At 47.5% G+C, this 14,481-nt stretch overlaps 1 protein-coding gene across 1 annotated transcript in view; it reads right to left on the bottom strand.

Moving 5' to 3' along the window:
- Nucleotides 1-10,310: 10,310 nt before the first annotated feature.
- Lasp1 (LIM and SH3 protein 1) overlaps nt 10,311-14,481 on the bottom strand; it is a 39,305-nt gene continuing 35,134 nt past the window's right edge. Inside the window, exon 7 of the mRNA XM_057776378.1 lies at nt 10,311-12,893. Within this exon, the coding sequence (XP_057632361.1) occupies nt 12,720-12,893 (174 nt within the window). The 3' untranslated portion in view covers nt 10,311-12,719. The remainder of the gene's footprint in view (nt 12,894-14,481) is intronic.

Here is a 14,481-nt window from a genome sequence, read left to right as displayed (position 1 = left end):
GAGCCCTTAATATTTCCTCTGGCTGTGATATTTCCATATCCACTTTGGAAAGATAACTATTTTTACTTCTGAAGCACTAGTGATTTCAATGTGACCTTATCTTGAAAAGAAAAAAAATCAAATGTTACTATGAACAGTATTTTAAAGATTATACTTATTTATTTTTATTTATTTTTGATTTTGTTTTTTTGGTTTTTTGTTTGTTTGTTTGTTTGTTTTGATTCAAGAGTTTCTCTACATACCACTAGTTGTCTTGAAACTCACTCTGTAGACCAGGCTCGTCTCTCACAGAGATCCGCCTGCCTTCGCCTCCCGCGTACTGGGATTAAAGGTTTATTACCACCACATCCGCCTCTAAAGATTTTGATAAATAGATAATTTCATTTTCTGGGGCTAAGAGCTGACTGTTCTTACAGAGAACTTGGGTTCAGTCCCCAGCACCCACATAGCTCACAATCATCTGTAACTCCCGTTCCAGGGGATCCATGCCTTCTTCTGGCCTCTGCAGACACACACATGGTGCACATCCACCTATCCATCCATCTAGGCAAAACACCTGTATACGTAGGATAAATATAAATCTTTTTCTAAAAGATAATTTTATTTTCTTAGAGACAGAAATGTGTAATTATGAAGTTTGCTTTAATTCTTTGAATGACATATAAGTTTTCACCAAAGTCATTTTTAGAAATTTTATCAAAAAAGCTTTTTTTGTTTTTTTTTTGTTTTTTTTTTTTTTTTGAGACAGGGTTTTCTGTAGTTTTGGAGCCTGTCCTGGAACTAGCTCTTGTAGACCAGGCTGGCCTCAAACTCACAGAGATCCTCCTGCCTCTCCCTCCCAAGTGCTGGGATTAAAGGTGTGCGCCACCACTACCTGGCTCTTTTTTTTCTCTCTCTAAAAAATAAATTGACAAGTTTTTCATTTAATTGTTAATAGACAAATTTGGAAACAAATTTGTGATTTCCACAATTGTGATCCAGTTGATTTTGCTGAGTACATTTATCATCAGAGCTAAAGTGATTTTGAGTTTTAAAGAGGACGTTAACTGAAGGAAGCATTTGTTCAGGGGGATAAGTAACAGGCCGTCTAATGAACCACAGAATAATGGAGCCTTTGAGAATGAGGAGCCAAGAGCACTAGGACCGACTAGACTAGGACGGCCACAAAACACTGCGCCCATTTTCCACCAGAGACACAATGTCTCCCGCCTCTCCCACACCACATCAGTCTCCACGATCACTGGAGACCCAGGGTCCCAGCACGCCTTTCCTTTTCCCAGTGCTCCCCTGGCCTCCTTTGGCTTTGGTTTCTAGGGTGGGCTTTCCTTTTCCATCACAACACTGCTCCTTGTTGGTGGTGGTGTACACACAACATAACTACTACTAGCTTTAGCACTGAAGCTTATATCTTGTGATGACCCTTTTAACCATGTGAACCCATAGATTCCTCTCACACTGTTGTGGGTGACACCATCGTCGCCTCAGTCGTATGTGGCAGTTGGTGGGATCCAGCCAAAAGTTCCTTATCCTAGGCTGACTCCGTGGCCCTTTCAGGACTTTGTTGCTAGGGTAACTGCTCACTTTTGGAGAGCAGAGCCAGCATGAGGTGTCCAGGAGAAGGTGTAACGGCAGAAGAATTTTAAGTCTAAGAAATAAACACAACTGTCTTTGTGGGATTATTCTCAAGGTTAGCATCCTTATGTAGATAGTACTCAATCAAATGATTGCAGGTTTGAACATGCCTTTGACAGCCTCTGTGTTTTCTGGAAACCTTATTAGCAGTCCACTAGCCGTGTGCACTGTTATCTCAAAAGAACTGTATTGTGCTAAATGTTTTTGATACCTAATATTGTATTTGCTAAACTTTATTTAATTCCTTATTCATTTTAATAAAATTAAATTTAAACTGGAAGTATTTTGATTATGTTCAGAGTTTGTTATTATTCTAGTCATTAACTTTCTTGAAATGTACTTCTCTTTCTTTAAGCTGTTAATTTTTGTCTCTCTGTTGTTAGACAGGGTTTTACTATGTAGCTCTCTGGCTGGATTGGAACTATGTAGACCAGGCTGGTCTCAAACTCACAGAGCTCCTCCTCTGCCTCCAGAGTGCTGGAACTAAAGGCTCCTGCCACCACTGCCTAAGCTATCAATTAAACTCTACAGTGATTTTAAAAACTGATTTTAGAGCTGGTTGTGTGCCTATAATCCCAGCACTTGGGAGGTAGGGGCAGAGGCAGGAAGATTGCTCTCTCTCTCGGCTTTTCTAGATATGGTTTCTCTGTGTAGTCTTGGCTGTCTTGGAACTCACTTTGTAGACCAGGATGTCCTCCAACTCACAAAAATCTGATTGCCTCGGCCTCCCGAGAGCTGGGATTAAAGGTGTGCACCACCATGCATGGCCAAAGTTTATTTCTTAAAACTATGGAGTAGACTGATGAGACATCTCAGTGGTAAAGGTGCCCGTCTGTCACACCTGACGACCTGTTTGATCCTCTGGACCCACATACTGTCAGGAGAGGACAGACTCCCACATACAGACCGTGGTACCCATGCACACACAGACACACACTATTTTTTTCAACTATGATGTTTTATTTTATAAACAGCATTTGAAAAAAAGGCTAGTCTGGGACTGGAGAGATGGTCCAATGGTTAAGGGCACTTACTGCTCACGCAGAGGACCCAGATTCAGTCAGTTCCCAATACCCACATGGTGGCTCACAACCATCTGTACTCCAGTTCCAGGGGATCTGACACCCTCTTCTGACCTCCCTGGCTCCAGCAGGAACATTGTGCATAGACATACACTCAGGCATGCAACACTTACATACAAGTTAAATTTAAAAAAAAAAAAATTAGAGGGGGCTGGAGAGACGGCTCAGAGGTTAAGAGCATTGCCTGCTCTTCCAAAGGTCCTGAGTTCAATTCCCAGCAAGCACATGGTGGCTCATAACCATCTGTAATGAGGTCTGGTGCCCTCTTCTGGCCTTCAGGCATACACGCAGACAGAATATTGTATACATAATAAATAAATATTTTTTTTAAAAAAATTAGAGGAGGGCTGGAGAGATGGCTCAGTGGTTAAGAGTGTTGTCTGCTCTTCCAAAGGTCCTGAGTTCAATTCCCAGCAACCACATGGTGGCTCACAACCATCTGTAATGAGGTCTGGTGCCCTCTTCTGGCCTGCAGGCATACATGTGTATACAAAATAAATAAATATTAAAAAAAAAAAATTAGAGGATAATCTTTCTGTTCTTATGTTGGGCCCATGTCTAGAGACTTATGTTACCTTGTGTATAACAGAGATCAGCCCTGCCCTCCCCCTGAGTTACTGACAAGGTGTTTCAGTTTCATATTGATACAGACTGCAGAACTTCGGTTTCAAAAAACTTCAGAGTGAGCTTGATTAGAGACTACACCATAAAGATTTAACCACCGTAATTAACTCTGGACTTTGGATTCCTTCCAATCTTGATACTTGCTTAGGTAAGGATACAGAACTGCTATCTTGGTAGAAAATTGTAGTTTGGGCCGGGCGTGATGGTACAGGCTTGTAATCCCAGCTCTCGGGAGTGAAGGCTGTTAGGATTTCAAGTTTGAAGCCAGCCTGGGCTACATAAGAAGACCCCTCCCCAACTCCCGTCTCAAGAAAAAGGTTAGGTAAGGAAGGAGAGGGAGGAAGAAAGGAATTGGAGCTTGAAATAATAAAATTATGCTAAAGTCAGAGAAATAGTTGAAAGGGAAAGGTCAAGGTGCCCCTGAAGATCACCCCTAAATATATCAGTGTTTAAGGCCATGCTTATTACATTGGTGAATCTGTGGGTTTCTTGTCTTAGGTTCACATGGTCAGGTAGGATTGTATTTGGGAATGTGCTAACATCACAGACAAATTATCTGACATAATATTTGCAATAAATAAGCAGATTTCCTCCTCAAATTTATCTTGCAGCTGCATTTTCATTATAAAGTACTGTGTTAAGGTGGGCACACACCTTGTCACTTCAGCATCCGTGAGTCTGAGGCACGAGGACTGAGTTAGAGGCCAGCCTGGAACAAAACCATTTGGGGAAGGATGAGAGTCTAGGGACTCTACACTAAGTGATCTCATTTCTGAAGATTATGTAGCCAAGAGTTTTAGGTTTGTTTTTTGGGTTTTTTGTTTGTTTGTTTGTTTGTTTGTTTTTGAGACAGAGTTTTACTGCAGTTTTAGAGCGTGTCCTGGAACTAACTGTTGTAGACCAGGCTGGCCTTGAACTCACAGAGATCCGCCTGTCTCTGCCTCCTAGTGCTAGGATTAAAAGTGCGCGCCACCACCACCCAGCTATTCTTCGTTCTTCGAAACAGGTTTTTGTGTGTGTGTGTGTAACAGTCCTGACTGTCCTGGAACTTGCTTTGTAGGCCAGGCGAGTTTTGAATTCATAGAGATCCACCTACCTCTGCCTCCCAAGTACTAAAATTCAAGACAGGGTTTCTCTGTGTAGCCTTGGCTATCCTGGGACTCACTCCATAGACCAGGCTGGCCTCAACTCAGAGATCTGCCTCCTCTGCCTCCAGGGCGTGGGGACTAGCCATGCAGCTCTTGTGAGTTTTAGAATTTTATTTTATTTTATTTTTTGGGTATTTTGAGACAGGGTTTCTCCGTAGCTTTTGGTTCCTGTCCTGGAACTAGCTCTTGTAGACCAGGCTGGCCTCGAACTCACAGAGATCCGCCTGCCTCTGCCTCCCGAGTGCTGGGATTAAAGGCGTGCGCCACCACTACCTGGCTAGTTTTAGAATTATATGAGAAAGGACAGAAAATCTTTTTCAGTCTAGGAGGGAACTAAAGCCCTAAGTTTAAATGTCATATCGAAGGTCATTCATTCTGTTACAAGACAGCAGTGTTTCTTGCCTGCATTTTATCATCATTACTTGTAAGATGTGAGGATTTTGGGCTGAAGTTGGGGGAGTGGTAGCATGCTTGACCCTGGGGTCAGACCTGAGCACTGCAAAAATAAAAAATGGGAAGAGGTGAGGTCTTCCTTTGCTGCTTAAGCGGTCCTCCTGTCTCCTCTGAAGATGCTTAAGCGGTCCTCCTGTCTCCTCTGGAGGACCACAGGCTTGCTCTCCACCTCGTGAGGTCTTGTCCAGGAAGTTATTTAAGATACAAACTTGTGTTCCCAGCACTCGGGAGGCAGAGGCAGGCGGATCTCTGTGAGTTCGAGGCCAGCCTGGTCTATAAGAGCTAGTTCCAGGACAGGAACCAAAAAGCTATGGAGAAACCCTGTCTCAAAAAATTCCAGGGGGGCTGGAGAGATGGCTCAGAGGTTAAGAGCATTGCCTGCTCTTCCAAAGGTCCTGAGTTCAATTCCCAGCAACCACATGGTGGCTCACAACCATCTGTAATGGGGTCTGGTGCCCTCTTCTGGCCTTCAGGCATACACACAGACAGAATATTGTATACATAATAAATAAATAAATATATTAAAAAAAAGATATAAACTTGTGACACAAATTACACAAATCTCAAACCGGGCGGTGGTGGCGCACGCCTTTAATCCCAGCACTCGGGTGGTAGAGGCAGGCAGATCTCTGTGAGTTCGAGACCAGCCTAGTCTACAAGAGCTAGTTCCAGGACAGGCTCCAAAGCCACAGAGAAACCCTGTCTCGAAAAACAAAAAAAAAAAAATTATACAAATCTCAATCTCGTTTTTCTTCTCAATTTATTTATTTATTTTGAGACAGGGTTTCCCTGGCTGTCCTGGAACTCACTCTGTAGACCAGGATGGCCTGGAACTCACAAAGACCTGCCCTCCTCTGTCTCCCGAGAAGTGGGGTTAAAGGTGTGAGACATTTTTAAATTTTATGTGCATTGGTGTTTTGCCTGCATATATGTCTGTGTGAGGGTGTCAGATGTTAGAGTTACAGACAGTTGTGAGCTGCCATGTGGGTGCTGGGAATTGAACCCCAGTCCTCTGGAAGGGCAGCCAGTGCTCTTAACCACTGAATCATCTCTCCAGCTGTGGGTTTGAGGCCATCCTGGTCTACAGAGCCAGTTCTAGGACATCCAGAGCTCTACAGAGAAACCCTGTCTCAAAAACCCAAATAAATAAATTCAACAACTGAACAAAATACTATCACAAGAAATTCTTAATTAATCCTTCTTCCTTGTTTATTCTTACACTAGAGAAGAAAACCAATGTGGAACAATTATGATGGGGTCTCCAAGGGAATAACAGACACCACAGATGGGGGCCAAATCCACTGTTTCCTAAAACATGGTTTTTTTCCCAACCCTAACTGGACAAGGAAATATGAAAACAGTTTTGTTTTGTTTTTAAACCAAAAGAACATTTAACAATCAAAAAAAGTTTTAAAACCCCTTCCTTAGGGGTAAAACTTATTTTCCTAAATTAGTATAGACATTTGTTTCAACGCTTTATAGCTAACCACAAAGAATAAGAACTTCACAACCATGTCTCTCATCAAATAAGAAGCTGGGGACATATGGGGTCAGGAGGGAGGAAATGATAAATCTTAAAAACTGCAAATGATAGGGGGTTTTGGCGGGGGAAGGCTGGAGTTCGAGGGAAACCACACAACCTCAGACTGTACAATCTATAAAGACGCTGATAAGACAGACAAACTGAATTTGCCCTTGAGTTTACAAGGGAACGCCTGCTCGTGAAGATAGAAAGGACAGAAAATTTTGGCATCGTGTGCAGTTACTGCGTTTAGACCGAAGGAAAGGCTGCCCACATGAAATGTTGGGCAGTTCTCCACTGACTTTACTGATTCTGCGCTTCAGCCTTCCACATTTTCAGTACACCCTGTCTACAGCTTAAACACACGCAGCAGCTGCCAGTGGCGTCCTTGAACTCCTGATGTCCCCAGGAGCCCCTCTGCCTCACAGAGCCCCTGCTGGCCAAGGGTTAGCCATCTCCGGACGCACTGGAAGAAGCCAGGACCTCAGCAGTCCTGCTATTGGGCAGAGCCCTCTTGCTGGCCGGAACACCGGAGCTGTGGGAAACCCAGAAAGAAAGTGCTCAGCTGGTCAGGAAACTCCTCCACATCAAATTCCGTAGCTGGGAAAAGTGGGCACCTCCCCCAGGCCTTACCCCAAGGAAATTTTATTCGCTATTGTTTCTCGAGTGGGAATGGATCACTAGTGAGTTAATAATTAATGAAAGCAGTTATGCCGGCAGATTTGGAAACCACCGCGCCCCATCCATAAGGATGTACTGTAGTCATTGCCAGTAGAAAATGTCCGAATGGAAGATGAACTTAGGACATGCTAGTCCCTCTCTACCATATACCTCCCTCCCTCCCACCCTACCTAAAACCCAGTGCATTGTCAAGTTTATTTTTAATTTTAAGAAATCACAGCTTAAATTGATTCCCAAAGGAACCTTGCCTTTCTTTTTCTTTTCAGATTTATCCAAGAAATGCTACCTCAGTGTGTCTGAGAAATAGATACAAAGACAAGCTCTCTTTTCATTTTGTTTTTGAATCAATACCCGAATAATGCCCAGAAGCAAAACTCCACCGGTGCGTCAGTAAGCAGGATGCTCGGCGCTTCGGCTCCATCCTTCCCCTCGCAGCCCCTGCAGCTCCAGGCCACTAGAGCAGATAGATAATGTAGGACAGAACCACCAGGCCTATGATGGCAAAGAACATGAGGATGAAAATATCCAGCATGGCGCAATACTAAGCAAAGGAGCCGCCCGGGTTCCGGGAAAACGGGAGCTGCAAGCGTGGAGGTCGGTCAGCGCAGAGAAATGGCTCCTATTCCCTCCCCCTTCCTGTTCCCTCCCCCACCTCCCGGGGACCTGAGGTTAAGGGATGCTGCAACTCCATCAGCTGCTTACTCTCCACCTCCATCATCACGGTCAGCCAATCACAAAGCCCACGGTGGGTATCCAGGGAACAGCTACTTTTAGACGAGGCAAAACCGGAGAGGTTCAGTTTTTTTCCCAGGAAGCCAGCCCCGCCCCTTTGCGTGGAACCGCTATCTGTATTTAGATAGAGTTTCCGCACTGAGTGGGCAGCTAGGGAGCTGAGTGGAGAAGCTCTTCAGACCCCTGAGGATCGGATTCTCCTGCGGGTCTTTCTTCTCCCTCTCGCACTTCTGGCAATTTATTTCAAAAACGAATTGTTACCAGTTGTGTGGGCCATCGGCTAGTTCAAAGGACTCACGTGGTCTCAGGGAACACCCTGGCACAGATACAAGTTTTACACTGTGCCCGGTATTGCACACATGGGGTAATTTCAACCTGTCTGAAGTCTGTATAGCCTGGGCTCAGAGGTGGTCAGGAGCTTAAGATATTTCAGTTTGTCAACAGGGGGCAGGACTCAAAGCAAGGCTCTCATTTCTAAATTTACTTATTATTATTTATTTACTTATGGTTTTTCGAGACAGGGTTTCTCTGTGTAACAGTCCTTGGCTGTCCCGGAACTTGATTTGCAGATCCTCCTGAGTGCTGGTATTAGAGGTATGCGCCACCACGGCGGCTGCCACCACGGCCTGGCCTAGATCCGTATTCCCCTCACACTGGCTTGCACTGTTGGCCTGGGAGAGCCGAGAGCCTAGGCTCCTTTGTGTTACATGGTGTTCTGTCATTACCTGTATTTGCTTTCTTTGTCTCTTCAGAGAGGCTAGCCCAGGGTCATCCTCAGAGAAGACCCTGAGAAACCCACACATCCACTCCTGGGTAGTGAGTGTCCAGAAATGCATAGTTAACTGGAGTTTTTTTTCCCCATTTTTTTTATTGTTTTGTTTTGAGAAAGTCTCACGTAGCCCAGGCTGGCCTTGGTTGGATTTGCTAGCCTCCACCTCTCAATCTCCTGAGTGTTAGATTACAGCCGGCTTTCAAGTATCTTTTTCTGAGGGAGAAAAGATGGTGTCTTATTAAAAATCAGTAGCATCAGGACCAACAAAAGGGCTCAGAGAGTGAGGGTGCCTTGCACAAAGTCTGACGGCCTGAGTTTGATCCCTGTGCCCCACATGGTGGAAAACACAGAACCAACTCCTGTAAACCGTCCTGTGATGTCACCCTGTGGTATAAACATTTGCACACACACGCACACTAAAAAAAAAAAAAAAAAAAAAAAAAAAAAAAAAACACAAAAACCCCACACCTCAGTGATATATTTTGTTGACTTCTGCTGTGTTTATAATTATTTATTATAAAAGGGAAATTTTCCTGTGTAGGCCACCTCTGAGGCCTACATATTTTATTTGTAGGGCCCAAGCCTTGAGATATTAGTTATCCCTTTTAACACGAGGCCTCAGGAACATAGGCCACTCCCAGAAAAGGAGCCTTCCTTGAGCAGGCAGTTCACCAGGTGACAAGTCAAGCTTCCAGGATGGGACCTGGAGCAGAGAGACAGGCACATAGACGCCAGGCGAGCAGGCTGTTCTGCTATTATTTGGAACCACAAGCTGACAGCTCCTTCAGGGCTAGCTCAACACTGCCTGGAGCAGTCCCCATGCCTGGAGCACTCCCTACACCTGGAGCACTCCCCACACTCCTGTTCTGCTGGGTTCAGCCTGGCCATTCTCCTGATGACATTTAGCTCTTTGCCTCTGCTGCTCCTCTGGGGCCAGAGAATCCTGTGTGGCCCCAGTAGAAAACGCCCCTCCCCACAAAGCCTCCGGACAGGTAGCTAATGACCAGAAGCCAGGGTGCAGGAGAGCTGTAATCGCCTACCACAGGTCCCTTCCCAGACCCACTGAAGGAAGAGGCTGGTTTCAGTACCTGTGGTCAAGCTGGCTGGGGACAGCCCATCCATCACACAGCTGGGAGGACTGCCTTGTGTTGCCTGCCAGGCCACCTGAGGGAGGGTTTATCCAGGCTCTGCGGCACTGTGCAGTGCCCTAGTTGTTAGCATTTTACACTTCAAACGTGGTGGGACACACTGGGCTAGACTGTGCCGAGCTGGGCTGAGCTCACTGGCTGCCTCGAATGCTCCTTCCCATAGCCAGACACCAGGAACTTGAATGAGCTCAACAACAGACCCTGAGCACCCTGGCTAGGAGGGAGGAAGATGCTTAACAGGGGGGACAAAGTGAGGAGTCTCAGAAAGCAGGGAATGCCAGCCAGCCTTGCGCAGGGAAAGCCGGTCTTGAACCGTATCCCAGGGCGTCACTGGTGGAAAACACTGGAGGGCGGGGCCACATCCTCAAGGCGGAGGCAGGCCTGATGAAGAGCCAGCCATCCTTTGGTTTCTGGGTCAGTCCTCCTCTTTGAGGGGTACCTGGGCTCACTGTGGGGGAGCAGACAGGACACACACAGAAGTTACTTTTAGAGCCAAAGAGGAAGCCCAGTCGCAGGTAAAAATTAGATTTTTATTTGCGTCACCAGGATAAAGATTCCCTTTGTGGTTCAAGTCAATGTTCAGATTCATAACAGGCCAGAAAGAACTGATCCCGAGCACAAGGCCAGGAGGAAGGGGACCAAATAGACCAAGGAAAGATGACAACCCCATAAAAAAGATGAGTGGGTGGCTTCACACACACACACACACACACCACACACGCGCGCGCACACACACAGATGAAATGTTGGACAGAGGCGAATTTCACAGGGTCACTTCTGTTTCCTTTTAAATACAGGCTTTGTGGGGTGGAACTTTTTATCTTGTGTCCAGCTATTAACAAAGAAAATGTTCCCTGGAGGAACGTGAGGGTGGAAAACAGGAAGCGGTGCGGGGAGAGTTCAAGTCCCTCACCACGGGGCTTCTTGCATTGCAGGATTGGCCCACAAAAGTTAAGTTCACAGTCTAACCAAGGTGCTTTTCTTTTCCTGGATTTTGATTGGCTGAAAGACCTTTCTGAAGGAAGAGACGTGGGTTTGGGGATCCTGTGCTCTTCTAGGGGTGGATGCTTCTGGAAAAAAGAATATGGACTCCAGCTGGGGCCCTCAGCACCAATAGATAGTCCTCTTCCCTCTGCGGGCTCTGTGTGAGAGTCTCCCCCATTTCTAGGGCAATAGAAGAGCAGCTAGCTTGACATGTTGGGAAGGAGGCTCAGCTGACTGGAACCAGGCTTGGGGCACCTCCCAAGCACAGGCCCTCCGAGAGCGAGTCCCTGACCTCTGGTCCCTCGAACCGCATTGTGCTTTGAGATCAAGAAGAAATGGAATGGACTGGCTGACGCCTCCCCGGGGCTCCTGATGCTTCGGCTCACCCAGGTTAGGGTCAGAAGAAAAGGTGACCAGGAAAGAGGGTGGTCACTCGCTCATCTAGCAAGCCCTCGCAGGTTGTCCTGACCACTACATTGCTGACCTGACCAGTGCCTTCAGGTTCAAACCTCATCTGCAGCAGGGTCTGTGTGCAGGGACCTGATATGAGACTCGGAGTGAAGAGGAGAGTCAGGAGACCCAGGAGAGATGAATGAAGCCACATGAGGACTGTCTCAGGCCCCAGGTGCAAAGGAGGAACCTGAGTTTAGCACCGGTCCAGAGATGGTGCTGCCTGCCAGTTGTGGAGCCCTGGACTCTCCCCCTGGCTCCAAGGACAGGAGAACCTCGAGGGAGATGCCACAGTGTGGGTGACTTGGTCCTACTGTACTCTGTAGCCTCAGACACAAGGACAGGAAAACCTTCTCACACCTCCCCAGAGAGTGAGAGAAAGGATGGGGCCTCCCGTGTGGCCAGGAGACTGTTTTCACTTTCTGGCTTCGCAGAGCTACAAGCCCATCCTTGTTCCAGGGATGGAAGGCCACAGGAGACCCAGGGACCTCTTCCCAGGGGAGCAGGAAGGAACAGCTCAGTTAACTCAAGTCCCAAAGGCATCCCGTGCTCTACCCTTCACAGTAGGCTCCCGGCCAGGGAGATAAAGAGAGTTCTTGGAGGCTGGGGGAGGTGGGAAGCAAACAGGCCTTGGGAGAACACCCTGTTCCCTCCTTCCTGCTGCTGCCCCTAGAACTAAGGCAAGAACTTGACCCAAGCTGTGCTTCCTGAGGAGTTCTTTGGCCACCCTAGGTGTGTGTGGGCAGGACAGCACACTCAGTGTGTGAAGGAACACACACAGGGTCAGGAGGGCGGACTAGCCGAAAGATAAACTCACCACATTGGTCCCAACATAAATGAGGCCTAATGCCTAGCCCCGGGGGGAATGTGCAGAACCCCATCTGAAGGTATGAGGAATATGGGGCTCAGTCCAGCCCTAGGATGTAGGTTGCCAAGGGAGCTAGGCCAGGGGTTCTGAAGGGCCTAAGGCAGGAAGTGAAGCTGGAAGCTAACCAATCCTCCCCTCCCCCACAAGGGTCTCACCACATAGCTCAGATCATCCTGGAACTCACGATGTAGACCAGGCTGGCCTTGAACTCTGAGATCTGGCTGTCTCTGTCCCCCAAGTGCTGGGACTAAAGCTGTATGCCACTATGCCTGCCTAGCCTATCCGATCTCTTAAATGGGTACTGCCATCTCAGTCCAGCCCTGTGAGCCCACCCTCCCCAGAACAATCCTGCCCTCCCCAGAGTGCCCAGCCTATTCCATCCAGAGAGAGAAAAATCAATCAGTCGGTTGGTCCAAGGGAAAATCTGCCAGAGGAAGGAGCCCGAGACAGAGTGGCAGAGCAAGGCTTGGGTTGGCAAAAGAAGCTGGAAGGAGGGGTGGGGATGAGGAAGCAGTCGCAAGTCTTAAGACAGAGACACTGAAGGGTGGGTGGGTCAGGCTCCAGGACAGATGTGATGCCATGGAATGCATTGAAGACAGAGGGTGGGGTAGCACAGGCAGGGCTCAGATGGCCTCCACGTAGTTGGCTGGCAGCATCCCCGTGTCGCCGGTGCGCTCCACGGTCCCGTACATCCAGCCGTCATCGATCTGCTGCACGTTGACGATGGTGTCCCCATCCTGGAAGGAGACCTCGTCCTCATCGGCGGCACTGTAGTCATACACGGCTCGGTACCGTTTCTGGGGAGCACAGTCAAGAGTCAGCCTGGGGCTCTCCCATACCCAGACCTTCATCAGAGCCAGGCAAGTGCTCGACCAAGTGGCTCCCAGACCCCTCAGGGACCTCAGAAGAACAATGAACCAGAAGATAGGGCTTGGCTTGGGGATGGGCTCTATCATGGAGTGTCTTGTACCTGTTTCCACAGGCCAGCAGTAAAGTTCCATAGGCTCAACGCTAAGATAGTGGTTTTAAAATGTGACTAGCCAGCCAGGCAGAGGTGGCGCACACCTTTAATCCCAGCAATCGGGAGGCAGGGGCAGGCAGATCTCTGTGAAAATGAGTCTACAGAGCAAGTTCCAGGACAGCCAAAGTTACACAGAGAAACCCTGTCTCCAAAATACAAAACTCAAATAAAATGTGATATGCCACACTGGACGTGGTAATAGAATTTTTAATCTCAGTATTCAAGAGACTGAGGCAGGAGGATCCTGAGTTCAAGGCCAGCCTGGGCTACATAGCTGTCCGAAATAAAACCCCTGGTATGCTCGGGTCTTGGGTTTGATTCTCAACACCACAAAACAAAAAGGGTTACAGGTGGCCACACTATTTCAAGTGTTTTCAGTTGCAATGTTTTCTTTTTGAAACCATTATTAGTCTGACTTCAGTCCCAAGTAGGGAACAAAAGCATCTCAGAGATTCTGCCTTCCAAACCTATCACGACATGCCAACAGATTCTGTCCATCTACTGACTGTGTCCTTCTCTCCAGCGGAGCTGCCTGTTACAGCCTCTGGCTATGCTTCAACACACCAGCCCCCTCAGGCTGCTACCGCATCTTTCCACATGCAGGCACCAGGGAGAACTTTCTCTTTTCTGTCTTTAAAAAACAAAAACAAAACAAAAAACCCAAACACGCCTTTAATTTAATCCCAGCACTCGGGAGGCAGAGACAGGAGGATCTCTGTGAGTTCAAGGCCAGCCTGGTCTACCAAGCGAGGGCCAGGACAGTCAGGGATACACAGAGAAACCCTGCCTCGGAAAAAACAAAACCAAAAACAAACAAAAGTCCTCCCCAAAAAACCAATTTTTTTTTGTTTGTTTGTTTTGTTTTTCAAGACAGGGTTTCTCTGTGTATCCCTGACTGTCCTGGCCCTCGCTTGGTAGACCAGGCTGGTCTCGAACTCCCAGAGATCCGCCTGCCTCTGCCTCCCGAGTGCTGGGATTAAAGGTGTGTGCCACCAACGCCCGGCAAAAAACCAAAATTTTGAAATAATACCTAGCTATGTATCCAGGCTAGCCTTGAACTTGCGGTAAGTCTCCTGCCTCACACTCCCAAGTGCTGAGATTACACCCCTATCCAACTCCCAGGGTGATTTTCATGAAGCAAGAGTCAAGCGCACTGGTCACAAAGGCTTCCTTCCCCCTGGCTTCCAAGTCCCCAAAGGGCCTGACCTCATCTGCTTCTTTTTCCCCTGCCTCCAGGAACCTGGACCTCCCCAAAAGATACTGGACCTTTCAAGGATGCTCTGCCACAGGGCCTTTGTACCTGCTACTCCCCGTACCATTTCCTTTCTTGCTCTAATAAGGACTGTCGGGAAATGCTACAGCTT

The sequence above is a fragment of the Chionomys nivalis genome, chromosome 7 (assembly GCF_950005125.1).
Source record: "Chionomys nivalis chromosome 7, mChiNiv1.1, whole genome shotgun sequence".
Taxonomy (NCBI): Eukaryota; Metazoa; Chordata; class Mammalia; order Rodentia; family Cricetidae; genus Chionomys; species Chionomys nivalis.
Note: the sequence above shows the minus strand (reverse complement) of the source record. Positions and strands in the feature narration are given on the sequence as shown.